Genomic DNA, 23098 nt, shown 5'->3' with positions numbered 1-23098 from the left:
ATAAGCCATGTGGAAAATTGATTAATAGCTATTAAGCACTTGGTTATTGACACTTAAAGACAAGTTATTTTTCAGCAAGGATGTGTGTTTATTTTGCTGGCATAGATAAAGAAAGAAGGGAATCTTACCAGTAACCCAGGCAGTCTGGCTATAACCATCATAGATTCCTCCCAATAGAGCAGCACACCTTACTTACATTTTGAGCCCTTTCTCCCACCTTGCAACAAATTGACAACTTGATGGGAAAAAAAATGATCCCTCTATCTTTCCTTCAAAATAATTGTGTGTGGTCAGATTAGTTTTAGTCTTGTTTAGGCCAGAGAACTAGGTGGATACTTTGTATACTCATCTTGACTAGTTACTTACGGCTAGGAGCCTCAGCCTCCACATCTCTACAATGAGAATTCTAGAGCTCTTCATCAAGTAATTATAGGGAACAAATGGGAAAATGATTGTGGCCATTCTCTGGAAACTGCAAAGCATCGTACAATATATATATTGTTTATTTTGACTTGATGGAAGACAGGTTAAAAAATTTTCTTTTTATTAATCATCTGAGCTCCTGAAGTCTTCAATGTATTTATTCACTTACAGTCAGAATGAAATAGTCTTGAAGGAAGAGTAGTGTCTCAGCCTCATAACATCAAAGATTGTTTCCTCTGACTTCTTTTTCTTTTATTCCTGGAACCTGAAGCTTTGTTCATTAAAAAAAAAAAAAAAAATTAACTGCAGTAAGTGCAAGCGGACAACTCTGCCTTGCAAAGAGCTCCTGAATATGCATTGGGAACCCATTGTCAGCCATGTTGCTTGCCAAGACAAAGCATCTTTCAGTCTTGGCTCAACCTAGATGATCCCTTCAGCTTCTAAATTATCAGGAGGATTTTCTCAGGGAAACTAAACAGAAAAGTTATAAGTCACTGGGTGAAACCTCAAAGTAAATAGGCCTGGGACTGATGCTTTTAATGTAGTCTTATCACATTTTAGCCCGTTGATCAGCTTGTTTCCCCAAAGATTTTATTCTGAGATTGTAAGACGTCCAAGCCCAGCTAGAAACTCTTAGTAAATGAGTAGAGTGTGGATGCCATCTCCTGGCAGTTTTTGGGAATGGCTTAGTAAGGAATCCATTTATTTATAGGTTCTCCACGTATGCATCAAGGGAAAAAATACATGGTTTTAATCTTTTTAGAAATTAGGTATTAGACTTTGATCTTAGATCACACTATAGTTATATAGTAACTTTTCTCCTGCTTCCCTGGTGAGGTTGTTGACTAAAAATTAGTGCTTCGGAGAATGTCCTAGAGCTAAATTATCCTCAAAGAACAAGAGGAGACGTGTCTGTGTAGTTACAGTATAGTTCATTAACAAGCCCCTAGCTTCTCCTTCATCTCTTCTGAGCATGTGATATGATTCCCTTGCTTGCAGATATAGAGAATCTGGAGTCTTTCATCATGTCTCACAATGACAGTGTTGTCAGTCTAAGTATATCACCTGACAGTTTCATCCACTATAAAGATAGAGTTTATTTCAGAAAACTCTGTCATTAGGCTCCACCATCTATTTACTGATTCAGCTTACTCTGCTGAACTTCTCTTGTGTTAGGGTGGGAGATACACAAGTCATCAGAGGGACACTGACAGGTAAACACATAATTGATAATTAGTGTAAACACTACACTAAAAAAAGTACAGGCCGGGCATGGTGGCTCACGCCTGTAATCCCAGCAGCTTGGGAGGCCAAAGTGGGCGGATCATTTGAGGTCAGGAGTTTGAGACCAGCCTGACCAACATGGTGAAACCCTGTCTCTACTAAAAATACAAAAATTAGCCGGGCGTGGTGGCGCACATCTGTAGTCCCAGCTACTCGGGAGGCTGAGGCAGGAGAATTGCTTGAACCTGGGAGGCAGAGGTTGCAGTGAGCCAAGATTGTGCCACTACACTCCAGCCTGGGCAACAGAGTGAGACTCCATCTCCAAAAAAATAAAAAAGCAAAAAAAAAAACAAAACACGCATACACACAAAAGAAAGTACGGACAAAGGTGATTGAATGAAGAAACTAAATGTATCATTTAGAAGTATTTCTGTACCATTTAGAGGAATAGAAACAGAATAATCCTCAACAGCGGCTGAAAGAGAAACTTTGTTTTGGCCTTTAAGTTTGGCCTGAGGCTTTTATGTGTAAGTAAGGTCTATTTGAACAAAGCTCCGCTCTGATGGTTCCTGGAGTGAGTTCTTTTTTTTCATCCACCCTCCCCAACCTTAATCCCCATTGTTCTCTTTGGAATTTAAGGAAGAAATGCCTGTATCTGAAGAATATATGGATTTTCACCTCTCCAAAGCTTTCCAGAGGTCTTAAAATGTCCCTTGGGAAGTGAGGAGAATTGAGATAACAACAAAGCAAGAAATAATAGGGAAGATGCTAGCTGTAAATGCACAGAAAAGCAAGCCTGCTGATCTGTGAAGGCTAATGAACTCTTTCTGAGAATTGTTCTCAGATCTAGTTTTATAAGACTTGTAATGGATCTATAACTGATTGTGGGAAACAGCAAGTAATCCCTTACCATCAGCTTAGGCTTCCAGGCTCCTCATGGCCAGTTGTCCATATGAAATGTAACGTCATCAAGAATTATTAACAGGCCTGAGCCTGCCTGTCCCTGCTTTACACCCCCCACCTACTACAGTTCCAGAAACAAGAATTACTTTGCTGTGGTAGTTCACTTGGGAGGTGACACAAAGAAACAGGAGTGAGGGAATAGAGCAATTGAGACAGAAGGGAGAAAAGCCAATAAAGATTCTGTCTATTAATAAGCGATTGAATGCGTTCATCTGAGAGGTTGTGTAGAACCCAATGTAGAATCGCCCACAGAGTCTGGGGAAGCTAGGGCATTTATCTACTGACTGCCCCAGTGGTTGACAGTTGCCCCAGTGGTGTCAGTTCTCTTGCATTAACTCCCCTGCACTTCCTGGCAGTGGCTGGAGAGAGAATGCCCTTAGGCAGAGGGGCAGAGTCACTGGCACTTGAGGAGAGGGGCTGGGAACATCTCGAGGACTGCCTGTCACAGCTGCAAGTGAACCTAGGGATGGGCTGGGGACACAGGGCAGGATATCAACAAAGTCATATGCACATGTGCGTGCGCACACACACACACACACAAGCATACTGATATATTAGGAAAAATGTAAATTCAACTGAGGTCTGTAATAATAATAAGGAACTATTATTAATTTTGTTTAGATATGAGAATGGTGGTTATACTTAAAAAGTCTTTAGACAAATGTCTTTGTCTAATTGAGAAAGTGTTGTTTATGGGTAAAATGATAGGTTGTTTGGGATTTACCTTAACATATGTCAAAAAAATGGGATAAATGAAATAAGAATGGCAAACATAATGTTGAAGTTAGGTGATGGATACATGGGAATTTATTATACTATTATATCTACTACTGTATATGTTTGAAAATTTCTAAAGTAAACAGTAAAACAAGTTAGTAAACTTGTCTAAAGTAAGACAAGGTCTTCTTTGACTAGCCAGTGATAGTTCGTAAGTCCTTTAGAGGAGGCTTCTTTATATAAACTGGGATCATGTTTAAGCTAATTTAGCAAATTCGAATGTGTAATGTAGATCACCGATTCAGGGTCTCTTTTACATGGACAGTGACACCTTTTTTTAGGGTGCTGGTCACAAGGAGCATTATCTCTTACCACAGTTTGATGGATACCAGTTTTTGTTTTTAGAGAAGACACAGAATTCTTTCTTTCTCCATGTCCCAGTGTACCCGATAAGAGTTTTGTACAGAGACAAAATGTGACTGTAATAGATACTGCTCTGTCTGTAAAGGGAAAAGACTTTCTTCCATTAGAGTTCAATAAAAGTTTCTGGTCTTGTGGTTAGTATGTTTTTGGCAGTCATGTTGCTGGCTACCTCCACCTGTCTCCTCAACCTAGTAGTATAAACTTAGGGGGTATGACCTTCAAATTAAGGCTCTGATGTTGGGTTAAAATAACAAATTAGAGTACGCATCTGAATATGTGGGAATATTTTCAGAGTTTGTTCTGGGAGTCTGAAAGAATTTCAAGGATGCTGTTGTGATTAAAACACTTGTGGAATGTTCTCTGAAAGTTGTCCAAGAGCTAAGTGTGCAACACAGACGCACACGCATATGTGTGCACGCACATAGCTGTGTCTCAGCACTAAGTATCTTTTTATAATGTCATCTATAATCGTCTCTTTCCTATGATCCTTGACCCATTTGCTCATATACTTTATTCCCCAGAGATGACTAAACTCAGTTTTTAATCTGCTCTAGAAATCTGTTTACTCCAAAATAGAATTTGTTCCATTTTTGGATGGAGAAATAAATTTCTACTTACTGTTTCCTATACAGTTTATGTGGCAGTTCCAAAGGCCCAAGGTATTACATTGTTTATTCTCTCCTAGGAAAGCCCATTTAATGCAGGAAAGCAGCATAGGATCAACTTGAATTTGGATCCCAGGTCAGCTATCATGGCCATAAACAATTTATTTGGCTGCTATTTTTCTTAATTTCCTTATCTGTAAAATGGGGACACTAGGCTGGGCATGGTGGCTCACGCCTGTAATCCCAGCACTTTGGGAGGCCTAGGCAGGCGGATCACGAGGTCAAAAGATCCAGACCATCCTGGCCAATATGGTGAAACCCCATCTCTACTAAAAATACAAAAATTAGCCAGACGTGGTGATGCGTGCCTGTAGTTCCAGCTACTCGGGAGGCTGAGACAGGAGAATTGCTTGAGCCAGGGAGATGGAGGTTGCAGTGAGCCAAGATTGTGCCACTGCACTCCAGCCTGGGGACAGAGCGAGACTCCATGTCAAAAAAAAAGGGAAGGGGGACACTATTGCCCACTTGAAAGGGCCAAGAAGATTGAACGAGATGACACAGGTAAGCATTCGGCCTGTGCCGTAGTGCATGGTAGTGGCATGAATGTTTGTGCCCTTGTCAGAGAGTCCTTGTCATGAGATGTATGTACTTCAAATGTGTACTATAAACTCAGCTCTTCTTTTGCTGTTATGTGTGTCATTGCTGATGTTAGTTATCTCTTTGTAAAATTGGCGAAGTCGGCTGGAGGATGTGACAGCAGCAGGGCTGCAGGTTACAAATGACATAGAGTAGGCCAGATGAGAAGGAAGGGCAGCATCCAGCCTTTGGGCATAATGCTCAGATTGTGGTCTTCTTACAGCCACTGTGACTGGGCCCACACTGGATGGTTCATAGGTGGCTATAGAAGTCTACGTTATAGTTGTCTGTGTTAAGTAGTAGGTTCTTGGGCTGGGCAGCCACCTCGGAAGACATGTATACTGAGACTTCATCCCTGCTGAAGATTCTGATTGATCCTCTCTTGGGATGGGAAAGGTACTGCCTCCACAGGCAGCATTGCTAGAAAATTCTGCTGGATGGATGACTTTACAACATTACACTGAAAACTTCTCTCTATATGTTCTACTTAGTGAAACCATATAGGTAAATTCCATTTCTTCTTTACTAGCACAGCTTATCAGATATTTGAAGATGGCTCTCATAGCCTTTTTGAATTTTCCATTTTTCAGGCTAAATAATTTTCACTCCTCTTCTTCCTCTTGTGCATTTTGGCTAGGACCTTATTCATTTCATTCAGTGCTATTATCTCAATTTCTAATCATATGTTGATTCGTGTGTGATTATCTGATTAGTGTGGGAGCTGTTCATGCAGCATATCACAGATTCCCAGTTCTCCCAGCATGTGGTAGAATCGTGCTTTCTTTCATGGGTGTGGATGGGACCATGTGACTAGTTTTGACCAATGATTTGTGTATGAAAATGATGTATGTCATTTGCATGCCAGAGCATTTAACTGCCAAAAAGAGAATGCCCAGAGCCTTCTTTTCCTCCAGCAGAGTGACTGAAGTTCTTTCTAGACATGGCTTGCTCTACCCATCTGGGTCCTAAGTTAAGGAAAGAAAAGCGCCCCCAATCCCTCCCGCCCCACTCACCCTTGATGGTCATCTAGTGTGAATGAAAAATAAAACTTGGTTGTTTTGAGTCACTGAGATATTAGCTTTGTTACTCAGCATAACTTCACCTGTCCTGATTGATAGAATTAACATTTGGCTTTCTCACTAAATCATCAGCATTATGCAGTGGGGGCAGTGTATGTTTCTCTTCACCTTTGTCTCTTCAGTGTCTAGCACAGCACTGGCTCATAGGAGACGCTCATACTTACTGTGTGAATAAGTAAAATCTGAGTTTTGAATCCTATCTTTATCCTTGTTGCAATTTCTTAGACTTGGCCTACTTCGTTATTTTTCTTCTAAAATGTAGACTTCCCCCCTTCTCCTCCCCAATTAAACACAGCTTTCCAGTTTCGGAGTAATTAAGTAGTTGACATGTACATCTCAACGTGAGAAAGGAATGGAAACCGGACCCAGCTAGGTTCTGGGCAAAGGGTCAGTGATGGGGTACAGTTGACTTCATTCAGAGCAGCTCCATCACAAGCTTATGGGTTCTTGTGAAGATCAGGAGAGCATTAATGTGGTCATCCCTGATATATTTCTGTATCCTTATGTAGCTGTTTAACACCATTACTCTTGCTTTTCACTTTGTTTTTTTTTTTTTTGGCCTTTCAAGAATGAGCCTTCTGAAGTGAACACTCTCCTTATAAACTGTCAGTCTGTAACTTTTGTACCCTATTGTGACTTTGGGAAGCTGCTAGGCAGGGCTAATAAGACTCTCTATTGGGTCTTGCCAGTAAGTTCTGAATGGCAAAAACCATGAGTTCTTAAACTATCCTAAGTACTGAAAAGAAAGGCCGGGATTTATTTGATGGGAAAAAATATATTGATAATATATGGATATGTGTATGCATGTGCCAACAAACCCTGTTTACTGATTACCAACTAAGCACAAAACTACACACTAAGAAATTTGTTGTGCATTTTCTCATTTTATTCCCGTGGCCACCCGACAAACTTGTACCAGTTGTTATTCTACAATTTTGTTTAAGGAAACCAAGGCCCACAGTGGTTGATGTTGGTCATGAATGAATTGGACTCGAATCCAGGTCTAGCTGATGTTCATTCTGTTTAAAATAGCTTAGTAGACTTTGACAAAGCCCACCAATTTTTAAGACCTTCAGTTTTAATTTTTAAGAAGGAAAATAATGGAAGATTAGAGAGGCATTTTTTTCTTCCCATCTTTTAGATGATTAGTAAACATATGCTGACAGGCTTCCATATTATATTGTACAGCAAATTCCGTAATCGTAGGTTGCAGTTAATGAGGTATTCAGGTTGATTGAAAGAAATGGTATACATAAAAAGCAGGTGCCTTCTAATCTAAAGTCTATACTAGCAATGCAGCAAAAGAATGTTGACCACAAGGAGGTTATAGATGTCGCCTAAGATAGGATCTTTCATTTGTGACGCCTTTTCTTGAGTTACTGTGCCAGATGCTTCACGGTTGACCCTTGAACAACACACGTTTGAGCTGCACAGGTCCACTTATAGGTGGCTATTTTTCAATCAAATGCAGATTGAAAATATACTATTTGCAGGATATGAAACCCACTTATACAGAGGACCAACTTGTGTAAGTGGATTCCACAAGGTCAGCTATGGGACTTGAGTATGGACACATTTCAGCATATGTAGGAGCTCCTGGGACCAAGGGACGATTGTGTCTTGTTGTCTTGTTTAGGAGGAAAGATACACCATGAACACAGCCCACAATGACAGTAGATGTCGAAAGTGCTAATTTAGTTCAGGTCAAGACCCTCCACTAGGATGTACAGGTTGTTCATTCCATGGGGTACCTGGGTGAGAGGAAAAGAAAGAGCTAGAATCCAGCCTGCCCTCTGCCTGCCACCGTGTGTGTTGTGCCACACGATGGCATCCACTCAGATGAAGCAGCCTTGACTAGCAGCAGTCTTGGTACAGCCAGGGGAGAGAATACTTCATTCATTTCCCTTCATCTAACATGTTTTGTGTGCCTTGCATGTGCTAGAGGCTTTAAATAGATTATCTTGTTTAATTAAATCTTTAAAATAACTCCGTGGAATCTGTGTTATTTGCTCTTCCAGTTTATGTGTGGTAGGAAAAGGGATGAACATATGGGGAACATGAGCTAAATATCTACGATACGCTTAGACACTTCATAGCAATCCTGTAAGGGTGGGTTTTTATATGCATTTACTTACTTTTCATCAATTTGTTTGTTTTTTAATAGATAAGGAATTGGAAACTCAGAGAGGTTAAGTAATTTGTCAGCCTCACTTGAATAGTAAATGACAAGCCCAGGATCCAAGCCCAAGCCTATGTTGAGTCCAGTGTTCTTACATATCAGTGTCAAAATGGGGAAATACTAAGAAAGGCTCCTTTGGAGCAACATCTTTTAAATCAGCCCTGTTACTATATATATATTCTGGTCAATAGGGCACTGCCATTACCATACGTGAATTAATCAGTTTTCTAAAAAAATAAAATTATATGCAGTTGTCTCAAATTATGCAAAATAAAGCAGACTCTTTGACATATAAAACATATTATCCTAATTGTGAGTACTAATAACTCAGAATATTATTGAAAAACTGGAAAGCTCCATTTTTGTCTTCTGTATTTCCAGGATCTTACAGTCTATTTGGGAATACTAATGGCTCTATCAAGGCAGACCAGGCCCATTCTTCTTTATGATAAATGTGGATGGTCAGACATGTTCTGCCAGTTGTCCCAGGTCCCACTAAAGATTTGACCAATAAAAATGCAAAACTGGCACATTGCCCTGAGACCTCTGCTACTTCCCTCTTAAGCCATTGTGCATTGTCATGGGGAGATCAGGACATATGTGTCATTCTGGTCTTTGCGCAAATGTTGGAATGCAACAATGCTGGTAATCTGTCACTAAGGCCGTATGACCCCACATGAGTGATTTCTCCTCTTGGAACCAGTTTTTTCTTCAGATAGATGATTTCTGGGCATGAACGAGGAAAGGCCTAAAATCTTTTCCAACTGGGGTCATTAAGAATTTCATGGATTAGTGACTTTCTTAGAAAAAGGTGGCTATGCCCACATCTCAGACGTTCCTCAGAATGTCAAGTAAGCTTGACAAAAATACTTCCGCCCTGGAAACATAAACCATAATATTTTTATAGGAAGGTTTTATGTTGTTTATTGTCAACCAAGGAGACTTACCCTAGGGGATGCATCAGAATGAAAGAAGGACTTTGTCAACATCATCCCACCGTGTACCCTTCCTGCCATTAAAACCCACTGCCGGAATAAGGCACTGTTTGTTACTGGTATGTGCTACATGAGTTGGAGCCAAAAAAGGAAACTCTTTTATATGAAACAATGAATATTACTGAGATATTCAGGCATATAGTCAAAGGTATATAAAAAGATAAAATTTATCTAATTTTGTAACTTTAATTATAAGACATAAAAATTTTACTTCTTTTATAAACCTTTCTCCCTTCAACATATGTAAGTGTGTGTGTGTGTGTGTGTATCTGTTTTAAAGCAGTCTATACAGGTACTGTTTTGACTTACCTACTTAGTATTTCTTGAACTCTCTATTTGAGTTTTCACAGACTTACTGGGGTGGGGTTGTAAAGACAACAAGAAATGATACTTAGTTTTTGTCCTCTAGTATTAGCAATCTGGCATTATATGTTTGCATGATGAAGGTTTGCAGTTTCAATTTAGTGGAATATGATATAGTTTTATTTACTAGAACATAAAGAAGTCAGGGACAGAGTTCCATTTTTCACTTGATATTCTAAAGATAATCAGCAAATAACTGAAAGCATGACACGAAACACATTCCTTAAACTTAGGACCTGAGTATCTATATAGAAGGGTACTATTAAGATATTCTTAAGTAAAAACTCTGAAATATATCAAAACCAAGAAACGGTGAATTACAGGAAAAGAGGTTGAGTGGCAGTTTTACTTAAGAACAAGCATATGCCAGTGCCTCCGTGAAAAGAAGAGACCCACCCAAGGGAATAGCTATCCTCTGTCCTTCCTTTTTTGTTTTGCTGCTAACAAGCTCAGTGGTGTATGTGCATCTTCCTTCTGTTCCCACTCATAGCTTTGGGTAATCTAACAGCTAAACAGCCAGAGTCACTAGATCTTATCCTCCAGTAATTACACAGAAAACCTCGGATCATTGCAGAGATGGCACTTGTTGGAACTGATCCCTACAGCCAAAGCGTACAGTTGAAAATTTTCCCTCCTCTGTCTTTTTCCCTTCCAGCCCTGTGTTTTGGTTGCATGGCAACCCATCTGCCATGATAGCTGATGTCAGCTCATTTTCACTTAAACTTAGCCCAGGAAAGTTTTCAAGGAAGACATTTGGGCTTGTATAACGCTGGGGAAGGCTCGAGTTGTGTTATCATATCGTTTGTAAAATTGCAGACTAATGGGCTCAGGGAGGCTAAATGGAAATGTGGATGTAGGAAGGGATTAGCTTCTGGAACAGTGTGGCCTTAGGGACTTTCTTTCTTATAGGAGCTTAGTAAATGTGTGTCTGCAATACTCTTTTTTCTACTAAAGGGCTTTCTTCACTTTAAAAGGAATAAGAAGTGTTCAAAATTACCCTGTCTCCTGAATATTAGAATTTAGCCAAATACTTGATGTTGACTCCTTTGAATAAAGGGTCAACATTTTAACGAGATGCATAAGCATCATTGAGAGGAAAGAGAACCTTTTATCATTGGCAGGAATTTTCTAGTGTGTATATTGACAAGTGAAAACAGGTTAAAACTTCTTAAATCCAGCAGAGGGCAGAAGGGAGTTTTAGCTATGGCTTACCCAAGACTCTCCAAACAAGATTGTAACAATCCAAGGCAAAATTCAGTGGCACTTTTGTAGACAAATTATCTCCAGGTTGTTAATGCACAAGTTACCCTGATTATATAGACAAGTCTTAGTTGGTGGGCTCAAAGCCAGTTTTCTTCTGTCCAGGACAAAAGCATATATAGGATTTTGAGTTAGTTACGCCTAAGAGGAGACAACAGTGTGGTACTCAAATAACAATATCACTTTAATAGATTCAGATCTTATTTACTAACCACAACACAGCATTTCACAGTACTTCTCATGTATATTTATGGTATTCTGAATGGTAGAATGAAAGGATGTTTGAAATAATGAAGAGTAAACGATTTCAGTATCAAATATATCTCACTGAAACTGACTGTTCCAACATGTGAGTTCATAAAATAATGAAAATGGTTTTCACAACCTAATCTGGAATCTGAGAAATCAATTTTATCCTTTAAAGCAATAACCAAAACGTGGGATGGTAGTATTTCTTTACATGGCAAAGATGAGGTTAATATTAAAACATAATGACATTTGAGAAATGGATCTTTGTCTTGGCATTTATAAGAATTTTCAATCCGGATTAAGTTTGCCTTTAAAAAAAAACACTTTAAAAAGGAAAAACATATTTTCCATGCTGAAGACGGTTTTTATTTGGGTAGTAGGTAGTATCTTCTGTTTTGCTTGGATAGTATTTAGTGTAGTATGTTGGGTTTCTCAGGATGCAGCCTCTGAAATGGAGTTAGGATGTTTATGAAGCAGCACCCTTGGGATCTACACCTGTCGAAGTGGGGAAGGAAGCAGGTTCAAGTAGGAGAAGCTGAGCTTCCCTGCAGGCGCATCATTCGCCACAGCCAACCCCACTGGGAACTCAGAGTTTGAGTGGCCCTTCAGAGTATCCTGAGCTGGGACACTCCCACACCGATCAGTTATTGGATGTGCACCTGCAACCCCCATCCCAGCCACAGGACCTGACCTGGCTAAGACAGCCTTTTGCAGCTGAGACAATCCTTAAGGGATAGCATTTAAGCAGCTGGGATAAGTCATTTATTGAAGAGGGACCTGGATGCCATATCACAGTGCAGATAGTGTGAGAAACAGCCAAGAAGTCAGGTTTGCTGGATGTTCTTTCTGATGAATTGTTGACACTATAATGTTGGCTAACTTACGGTTTTAAAAAGAAAATGATAACTTGCCATATTTCTGTGTGTAAAGAATTGTACTAAATAAAAGACTTTTTCATGGTTAATGTGGTTTGGAAAATAGGATTTTAAAGAGCATATTTTAATAAATGAGCGTTAAATTTTAAAGTATAATTGTCTTAGTTCATTCAGGCTGTTATGTCAAAGTACCTAAACTGAGTAGCTTGTAAACAGCAGGGATTTATTTCTCACCATTCTGGATGTCAAGAAAGCCAAGATCAAGGTGCCTGCAGATTCATTGTCTGGTGAGGGACAGCTTCCTGGTTCATAGATGGCTGTCTTCTCACTGTGTCCTCACATGGCGGAAGGGGTAAGGAAGCGCTCTGAGGTTTCTTTTATAAGGGTACCAATCCCACTCATGAGGGTTCCACTCTCACGCCTGATCACCTACCACAGGCCCCAGCTCCTAATACTATCACATTGAAAGTTGGGATTTCAACATGTGAATGGGAGGCACGAACGTTCAGAATATAACAATAATAGTAACAAAACACAGGCATGTGGTTTATTTGATTTGGGATTGTCCTATGAAGAGCAAACTATGAATTATAATGAATAATGGAATATTATAATACTTTGTGGTAGGTCTTGATCTTCGGGGAAACACTGTTAAATAAATCACAGGATGACGCTGGTAGTTTGTCAGATAATCAAGCGTGAGCCAGTATATAATGAAGGAGGGAAAATGTATATGTCGTTTGTGGAACAGTCATTTAAGTCTAGCCTTTAAGAATTTATGTTAATTCCATCTATTAATGCTATCTGCCCATTACTTTCATGCATTTTTTCCTTATCATTTAGTCATAGCTTCAGTTATGTTCCTACTGCATGCACGGAATCTTCTATGCCTGCTTAATACATGAGACATGGTTCTCAAAAGGACTCACAATCTCTTAAAAAATCACATTTGTTAATATCATCGCCAGTTTAATCAGAAACGTATACAGTTCGAGAAGATGTCACGCTCATGGTGCGGAGTTTTCTAAATTTAATTTTCCCTTAGAAATTTCAGCTTTATCATTGGCAATAAATATTGTCAGTAGTTTCCTTGAAGCCAGGCTCATTTTGTTCATTTCTGAAGAAAATGTCTACCAAATACCCAAATCTAAACAGCCATAGTTTTCTATTGTTCTTTAAAGTAAAAATGGCGTTTCATGAACAAAGAAGCCAGTTCAGCTCACAACTCAGTTACGTGAGTGCTTTTCCTGAAGACAGATTTCCTATTTCAGTATGAGGAAGACAGGTTTTATGGTTATTTCCATTTCATCACACAGACTATTAGGAAGATAGTCTTTCTAATGGCTCAGAGGTTGAGATTCAATAAAATAACTTATTTTTCTTCTCCATCAAGGATTTTCTTAAGTAAAACTGGGTTTTTTAAAAAACTGCTAATGCATGTCAGTGGTAAAGAGCCTACTGACTGCTAGTACAGTTTGGCATCAGTGTCTTGGCTGCTGCTAAGGCACTGGCAATATTATCCTCCCTTGTTTTTGTGCCATTAGTACAATGGCAACACAGTAAAAAAGTCAGACATGACTGGGCGTGGTGGCTCATGCCTGTAATCCCAGCACTTGGGGGAAGCCGAGTTAGGAGAATTGCTTGAGGCCAGGAATTTGAGACCAGCCTGGGCAACACGGCAAGACCCTGTCTCTTAAAAAAAAAGTCAAACAGTGTGTTAGTATTATTATAAAGAGAGTTATGAACACTTTACCCCTGAAAGTGTCTCCAGCCCACACTGAGAACCGCTGGTACAACGAAGAGTGTAAGTGCAAAGAGCCTGGGGAAAGAAAACAGCTTAGGCAAGAGATAAAAAAGGCCGAACTTCCTATGATGGCAGGAGAGGTGGAGAACAGGGAAGGAAGTGAGAAACCCTGGCAGAGGTTCCATGGAAAAGATTTGGCAGTAGAAGGGCAGCAAAGAGTTGAAATGTACTGAGGTTTTCAGTCTGCATAACGGAGTGGATGGCAATTCCATTAACTGACATGATGACTGGGGGAAGAGGGGCCCTGTTTTATTATTGAAAATGATACTGCTTTTCACTGAGAGAGAAAAACCTATCATAATTCTTGCATTTGGAAAAGGGTGGATTCTAGCACTAGTGAGAAAGTACTGTTGGCCAGGTCTGTGCAGCAGCCTGAGATTTGATTTAGTACTGATAATGAATTTTGGTTCTTGGAACATCAGAGCATTCTGTTTCATGCATAAGACTCTTATGTTTGTGTTTCCTGTAATAGTGTTGTTTTTTTCTTCTTTATTTCTAGGAATGGTGCAAAAGCTGGACCAAAAGCTTCCAGTGGCTAATGAATACCTGTTGCTCTCTGGAGGTGTCCGGGAAGGCGTGGTGGACCTGGACTTAGATGAGCTTAATGTCTATGCCCGGGGTACTGACTATGATATGGACTTTACCCTCTTGGTGCCAGCCCTCAAGCTGCATGACCGTAATCAGCCTGTGACACTCGACATGCGCCACTCAGCCTTGTGCCACTCTTGGCTGAGCCTTCGGCTCTTTGATGAGGGGACAATCAGTAAATGGAAAGACTGCTGCACCATTGTAGATCACATCAATGGTGCCACCAACTACTTCTTCTCACCTACCAAAGTGGCTGACTGGTTCTATGACTCTATCAGCATTGTCCTGTCAGAAATACAGAAGAAACCCCAGCGAGGGATGCCAAAGGTGGAAAAGGTGGAAAAAAATGGGACCATCATCTCCATCATTCTGGGTGTAGGGAGTAGTCGCATGTTGTATGATATTGTCCCTGTGGTATCTTTCAAAGGTTGGCCTGCAGTGGCCCAGAGCTGGCTCATGGAGAACCACTTTTGGGATGGGAAGATTACTGAGGAAGAGGTCATCAGTGGGTTTTACTTGGTGCCTGCTTGCTCCTACAAGGGTAAGAAGGACAATGAATGGCGGCTGTCCTTTGCCAGGAGCGAGGTGCAGTTGAAGAAGTGCATCTCCAGCAGCCTCATGCAGGCCTATCAGGCCTGCAAAGCCATCATCATTAAACTGCTGTCCCGGCCCAAGGCTATTAGCCCCTATCACCTGCGGAGCATGATGCTCTGGGCCTGCGACAGACTTCCTGCCAACTACTTGGCTCAAGAAGACTATGCAGCCCACTTTTTGCTGGGCCTTATCGATGACCTGCAACACTGTCTGGTCAACAAGATGTGCCCCAATTATTTCATCCCTCAGTGCAACATGCTGGAACACCTGTCTGAGGAGACAGTCATGCTTCATGCCCGGAAGCTGTCCTCTGTGCGCTCAGACCCGGCAGAGCACTTGCGCACCGCCATTGAGCATGTCAAGGCAGCCAACCGGCTGACACTGGAGCTCCAGAGGCGAGGTAGCACCACCAGCATCCCCTCTCCACAGTCCGACGGAGGGGACCCCAACCAGCCTGATGACCGTTTGGCAAAAAAACTGCAGCAGCTAGTGACTGAGAACCCGGGAAAGTCAATCTCTGTCTTTATCAATCCTGACGATGTCACAAGGCCCCATTTCAGAATTGATGACAAATTTTTCTGAGTGTTAGCTGACTTTTTTTTTTTCCTGATTCTTAAACTCTGATAATGTGTCGTGTGGTTTGTGATGCTGTCTTTCTGTTTTTTACATATCCAGCCTAGATTGGATTTGTTAAGAACAAATTTTGAGTTTCCTGGTTCTGCAGGATGGTGCAGGCTCTGAAACAGTATATTACTATTTCATATTCTGCCTCTGATTTCGTTGTTTACTTTTTGTAGTTATTGTCATGCTCTTTAGTTTGTTGGAGTTTTTTTTCTTTTTAAGGAGATCTTGAGCCATAGATGAAAATGCCCATGAATCCTCTTGCTTTTTTCTGTTTCATACTTGGTGCAAATTTGTTCATGGGTATGGGGAAACAAATCTCTTTCTGATGCTTAACGATTCTATCATATTATTTTTATTATTTTGTTTTTGTCTTTTTTCTTATGAGCTTTCACCACTACTGATATTTGAGAATCATATGAACCTGGGAACTACCTGGCATGTTAGCTGGATTTATTTATTTTGACCAGTGACCAGAGTAGTTTCCCCCCTTTTCCACCAAACAAGGTAAACTTTGAAAGTGATAATACTACAAATTGTGTTTTGGAGCAACTTCACTGAATGTAATTGTCCTCAAATCAGAGAACACTGGGTGGTTTGAAGGGTGTGTTTGACAGTTTTCCAAGCAGAATTAAGGTTTCCAAATGTTAGTTTTAGCATATGTAATTATTTGAAGCCTTATTTAAATCCTATTAAAGAACATACCATTATAATTATTATTTGCACTAATCTTTGCCATTGTCAGAATTGCAAAGTGTGTTTCAATATAAATTAACAACCACTCTTGAAATTCTATCATTTTTTCATTTTGCCCATTTCTCTCTATCAGTGAAACGATTCTTTGCATTTGCTTAGTTCTCCTTCAATTGTGGGGTCCTGCTTTGCCCTCTTTGATATTCCTGGTTCCTGTCTCACTGAGAGAAGTTGTTAAAGCTTTATACACGTTGACCCCATCTAAAGCTGGGGAAAATATACACTTGATGAAGCAGGTGTCTTTGTATTTATTTCTTTTGGGGTCGTAGAGGTAAGCTTTTTTGTAAAATCTCTACTCTTCCTGAGAGTTTTGAGAAAAACTGGCAGGAAGAACTTACAATCCCCAAATAGAAGATACCACGTCTGTTCAAAAGCAGGTATTGCTATAGAGCAGCATCCAGGAAGTATCTGTGGGTGGCAGCCTTGGTGTAGAGGTGTCCTGTCTTCATGAGTGAAGTTACTTGCCTGATTAGGTGCTGGAAGGTATTGGCTCCCTGTTTTGGTGTAGACTCAGGGCAAGCTGGTGTTTAAGAGGTCAGGAGTCCTGCTGATCTTTCAAAGGACACCCATGATGTCTACTCATGGAAAGGGCAAGTAACGTGTTCATTTTGGTCCTGAATGTCCAAACTCAAGGGTTGGATTTTGGCCAATGGAAATCAGACATATGCGATCTTGGGTTTTTGCATGGAAATTAATGTAATGCTTATAAATGAAAAATGAAAACATTCAACCATCTAAGTCAAACACAAAAATAATAATAAAAAAAGAAACATACTGGCCTTGAAATTTTGTTGTTGTTAGTTTGTAATCTGGGAATTATTTTCTTATTAGTATTATATTAGTATATTTATATATTAGTATATTTTCTTATTAGTATTATACTAACAGCAATTTTCAATAAATACAGCCATGGGCTTGCTAGTGTCTTTCGGACCAGTTGTCCATATAGTGAACATCCAACATTCAGTCTTCCTCTTTCCCCAGTTTTACTACTAGTGTCTATCTGCCACATCATCCTTGTCCTTCTCAGGAAATGATTTCATCCCTAGTGCTGAAAACGTGTCATAATTGGAAAAGCTGATCTGCACAAACCATCTCCCTGGCCACAACATTAACAAGGGACATAGAATGTAAGCTGCTCCAGTCAGGGACATGCTCAGCATTCCAAATTGGAATGCTGGGACAGAAACATACACTCTCCCTGGATATGGAGGAGAAGCATTTGGATTCTTTTGCTACTGACAACTATCACACGATCTTTATTTATTTGTGTATTTATTTTTAATATACTTTAAGTTCTGGGTTACATGTGCAGAACGTGCAGTTTTGTTACATAGGTATATACGTGCCCTGGGTGATTTGCTGCACCCATCAACCCGTTACTAATGCTATCCCTCCCCCAGCCCCCTACCCCCTGACAGGCCCCAATGCGTGATGCTCCCCTCCCTGTGTCCGTGTGTTCTCATTGTTCAACTCCCACTTAAGAGTGAGAACATGTGGCGTTTGGTTTTCTGATCTTGTATCACGCAATCTTGGCTAGAGCTAGCTTTAGGATGAAGCTGACGTTGGATGGCGTTATGGGAGCTGGGAATTAAAACATGACCTACCACACCCTCCACGTCTGAGATCTCCACTAGACTTTCTAGTTAAATGAGTCAACACTTAGGTTATTTTAGCCAGTTTGAATTTGGCTTATCAAAATATTTAAACTGGTATACCAAACTACTTCAGTATATTTAAACTGTTGCCGTTGTTGTGTGCCTCTTTTCTTTCTCGGGACAGATATCAGGGTTACCGTGTATTTTATCTAAGAGCTGGTTTATGCTATCTGATTTGATTCAAAAAAATAGCCTCTATAATAATTATGCTTCTGCAAAAGTCTGTTAAAAATGTATGATACTTTGACCATTACATTACACTTTGTAGATTAAAATAGTTATAAACCATCAAAGTAGCAAGCACATTACAACAGCTGTTCCTTTAAACTATAAACTACCATAACTATTCTCTGAACTGGTGTCTCAAATACACTTAGCAATATTTGCAATATTTTAAGTGCCATGTTTTCAGACAAAACTCCATTACAGGCATAAAAAGAAACTAGTTTCAAAGATCCTCTTGGCCCTGTTTTTGTTTTGTTTTTTGTTTTGTTTTGTTTTTGCCACTTCCAGTCCTAGTGAAGATCACTCTACAAATTCTTGGTTAAACGTCTCGAAAAAGGTCCAGAGGCCTCTGGGCTCTAGTAATTTTAAAATCCTTTAAAAAATTCCTGGAATTTCCTATTGGTACTATAACCTCAGACTTTTGGCTCAGATGTTGAGAGGGGTAGAAATGGGATGTAGTCCAATACCTTTTCTTATCTGAAATTTAAGCAAATCATTGAGTTACTAACCAGTCTGTCCTTCTGAAGTTCAGAAGATTGGTTAAAATCACTTCTGTTTCAAGCACAGAATACAATGCCTTAAGGCTGGAGTCATAATTTTAACATTATTCATGGCTGACTTTTTGATCGGGGGGGATTTACAAGCTATTTACTCAACAGGCCTTCAATTCTCTAATGAGGCTGGTTTCACCTATTTTGAGAGTAGGTTATTCTCTGTCCCCTGGCTTTCTCTTCTGAAATGGAAGATCCAAAGATGCCAGTAAAGGTTGGTTTCGAAGTGGGTAGAGCCAGGACCAGACATTTAAAAAATATTTCTGAAAGTACTATACAGAATTATTTCAGAGAAAATGAGAGGCAGGCATATGTGGCTAATCTTACTTCTGGGTGGAGAGGTGGGAAAAGTGGAAAGGAGGTTAAGAGCTAGTCACTTGTGTACCACAGGCACACACGCACATATGTGAGTTTGAGCACACACACACATACGTGAGTGTGAGCACACACATATTTTTATATCACCAACTGGAGGTTTCTTTGGGGTGACTTTTATAATGCACTTCCTTGAAGAATTAAGCCCCCTGGTCATAACTAATCGTTGGTGGTTTGGAATCAGATCACTGCCTCACCAAGAGGAATTTTCTGAGTTGGAGTTCAGCCTTTGCTGGTAATGCTGGGAAGGAACGGGAGGCGTGTTGAGCAGCGGTGTTGGTCTCCCAGGGTCTGGGGGCTTCCTGTGGCTTCAAAGCTCAGCAGTGGTCTTTAGAGAAGGTGCCTCAAGTTCCATCCCGGTAAGCTCTCTCCAGAACCTTTCTCTGAGTCACTGAAGGGGCTGTTGGTATGACTATTTCAGGTAGGAATCTGGGAAAGACTTCTTTCACTCTCCCACAGTCTTGCCTAGAGGATAAGCCTTTCTGTCATTAAATGGAGCACTAGCTACTACTTATATTAAAGGAAGAATAGGGATCAATCTCTGTTGCTGTTTCTTTATTAATGTCAGGTAAATACAAATGTATTTTTTAGATTATTACAGGGATGTAATCAATGCCCCTCTTTGAGGAAAACAGTTAATTTTAAAAATGCAACTCTTGGCCAGGCACAGTGGCTCACGCCTGTAATCCCAGCACTTTGGGAGGCCAAGGCGGGTGGATCACCTGAGGTCAGGAGTTCGAGACCAGCCTGAACAACATGGCAAAACCCCGTCTCTACTAAAAAGTACAAAAATTAGCCAGGTGTGGTGGTGGGCGCCTCTAATCCCATCTACTCAGGAGGCTGAGGCAAGAGAATAGCTTGAACCCAGGAGCCGGAGGTTGCAGTGAGCCGAGATCACGCCACTGCACTCTAGCCTGGGCAACAAGAGTGAGACTCCATCTCAAAAAAAAAAAAAAAAAATCAACTCTTATGCTATAATTTCTTCAACAGTTAAACAAAGAATGTATAATCTAAAACTTTAAATATTCACCAATGGAGAATTACTTACATATCTAAAATTCTACCTTATGTTAATTACCTGGAAAAATATATTTTTATTTTTTAGGACTGAAGCTGTAATAATTTACAATAGTTTATGCCCATTTCCAGTGCTATTAGCAATAAGTTCAAAAGCAGCATGTTTCGTAAACCATTTCCTATATCACACTGAAATTTTATATTGATTTAATGTGACTATTTTTCTGAGTTTGAATTGACAGTTTTTCTCCACGGTTGGGTCTCGACATTCAGCGATCATCAGAGAGACTGTATGACTGGGTTTGTGTGGTTAAGAATAAGCAAGAAATCTCAGAAAAGTCTAATAGTAACCATCATGTAAATACACTGTTGTTCAAAGATGTATAAAGACATACGTAGCCTTCATTTGGTATGGCAGCTAAGATGAGAATGTTTGCACTCTGGACCACTCTCCCTCTCTTTTCAAGATGAATGGACTCCTAATGTGACCTTGGTGAGGGTGCATTGATATATTTTTCTCTTGCCATTTTCTGCCTCACAAATTAATCACAGAAGATAAAAGGGGCTAACTTTGGGTGTAGTTGAAATTTTGTTTCTTTGATTTTATATCCTTATCCGTAAAATGTGAATTGGGGTAGCTGTTCTAGCTTTCACTAAAATTGCCTCAGTTTCCAAATTAATCTCAAGTTTAGATCTATAAATCTACACACTTGGAGTATCCATTTTGACAGAATATTATTTTTAAAAATCTTACTAAGTTGCACCAACACCTACAGTGGAGCACAGGAAACATTTATTGAACACCTGCATGTACAGTTCTTGCTAGATGCTTTATATTCATGAGCCTATTGAAGTATCACAACAACTCTAAACACAGTAAGTCTAAACTTCAATACTCAGGAATTAGGTAACTTGTTCAAAATTACATAGATAATTAAGTGGTAGGGCAGAGTCAGTGTTTGAACCCCTTTGTTTGTTTCAAAAATTAAGAACTTTCTTCTGTGTTATCCTGCCTCTCGTATTAGAATCTGTTTTTATTGTTTAAGATAAATTCTATTATGTGCCTGCATAGGGGGGCCTGCATTCAGATAACAGGTAAACCTTGGACTGTGTCCTGATACCAGAACCCTGAGTATTTCCAGAGCTTTTCATCAGCAGAATAGATGGATCATTTAGAGAATGCTAAGAGAAGATAAATGACCATTTATGGAAAATTTTCTGTTTAGGGCAAGGAAATGGACCAAATGTCTCTATCATTTTAACTTCTGAGCTCAGAGGAGTAGGCAGAAGAACTGTTACTATTAGCAAAATACTACTCTTTTTAAAGATGTAGGGAGAGAGGTATTTACGAATTAGCTACAAATGAAAGGTACGACAACTTTAATGGCTCAGCTGGCCTTGATGTAAAAATGAAATACATGTAAATAGACCACTTGTATTTTTAAAACAGTATTTCTGTAATTTAGAGGGAGTTTTTGAATATTTTTTGAATATGATATCTTTTAAAAATTCTGAGCATTTGTAGACTTTGGTAGACTAAACCCCCTACAAAATCTTACTGCTTACATTTTATAAATCTATAATTTACCATTTACATTAATACTTTTTTAATAGAAATAGGAATCTCAAATGAGTTTTTATAGACTCTCACCAAACTGAAGACTGTGAGGTGTGGTTTGAATGATGCCCTAGGTGATTGACCCAAGAGGCAAGACAGCATTCTTTGGTTGTGATAATTGAAGCTACCCTGAGATAAACAGCAGCTTGTTTCTGATCCTTGTTCCTTCCAGCCTCAACACGGCCTATGCTTGGAGGACCAAAGCAAATATCTGCTATCATGAGCCAAACTCTTCATTTATGGGAATTAATAAATCTAAAGAAGCGTCCCACCTCACAAGATAATAAGAATGATTAAAAGTAAAGTCAGACTCATCTGATCTTTTGTGGTGATGGGCAGGTACTTTCTATAATGATTGTGGAAATTTACCAAATGACTGTCCTCCGAAAAGGAACCTGTTGAAGGAAGAATGTTCTGTAGTGGGTAGGAAAGGCAGGTTGAGGCAACATGTGGACCAATAGTGAGTGTGTAGACAAGGGGCTGGACAACCTGGATGCAGACGGTTCTGACATTAGCTATGACACTTTAGGCAAACCTTTCCCTTTTCTGGGTCTTGTTTGCTCTCATCATTTGTAAATTGAAGATGAGATTTGTGGCCTGTCTTTAGAGCCTTCATGAAGAGCTGTAAAAGAACAAACACCAAGACAACAGCTACACACAAATATTAAGCAATGATAACCTATGACGGTTAAATGGGATTTGCAGATCCTGGCTGGGGCTGTAGATAAACTGAGATGGACAGAAGTGGCAGGGAGTGCTCAGATAGGTTGGAATAAATGAGAGGACGTTGCTTCTGCTTGTCTCGTTCCTTACAACAGGGTGGTATCATTATTCTGAGACCTCTCCAAGGCCAATCTCATGGTCATAGGCACAGATCTCTCTGTACCCTCTGCACAGCTGTGATTGTAACATTTTATAAAGCTGTTGCTTACAAAAGGATTTTACTGGAAAACAGAAACTATTTTTGGCTCTCAGGTCCTTAAATATAGCTCAAGCATTGACCTTCATTAATTCACACATCAGTGTTGTTCAGCTTTTTTATACGAGAATCCTAAAAGTAAGCCATTTGGGGGTTTGCGTGACAAGAAGGTAAGTCCAGGTTGGGTATATAACCTGCTTAAATTTGATTGCTACCTACCATGTGTTCTCCGTGTGGTAGAAACCTTTGGGGACAGTGTCTCCTATCAGAATCCTGTGACTCTGACAAGAGCACAGCACGACTCCAGCCAGCGGAATCATTCCTTGCTGTCATATTGACGTTGCAGTCATCTTGTGTTTTTCTATGCTAATGGTGTGGAGAAGA

General features: G+C 39.9%; 1 protein-coding gene across 1 annotated transcript in view; it reads left to right on the top strand.

Moving 5' to 3' along the window:
• The window catches only part of MB21D2 (Mab-21 domain containing 2), a 121626-nt gene extending 104489 nt beyond the window's left edge, over positions 1-17137 (top strand). The window contains exon 2 of the mRNA XM_019024884.4: positions 14295-17137. Coding sequence (XP_018880429.2) covers positions 14295-15559 — 1265 coding nt within the window. The 3' untranslated portion in view covers positions 15560-17137. The remainder of the gene's footprint in view (positions 1-14294) is intronic.
• The last annotated feature ends 5961 nt before the right edge of the window (positions 17138-23098 follow it).

The sequence above is a fragment of the Gorilla gorilla genome, chromosome 2 (assembly GCF_029281585.2).
Source record: "Gorilla gorilla gorilla isolate KB3781 chromosome 2, NHGRI_mGorGor1-v2.1_pri, whole genome shotgun sequence".
Lineage (NCBI taxonomy): Eukaryota > Metazoa > Chordata > Mammalia > Primates > Hominidae > Gorilla > Gorilla gorilla.
Note: the sequence above shows the minus strand (reverse complement) of the source record. Positions and strands in the feature narration are given on the sequence as shown.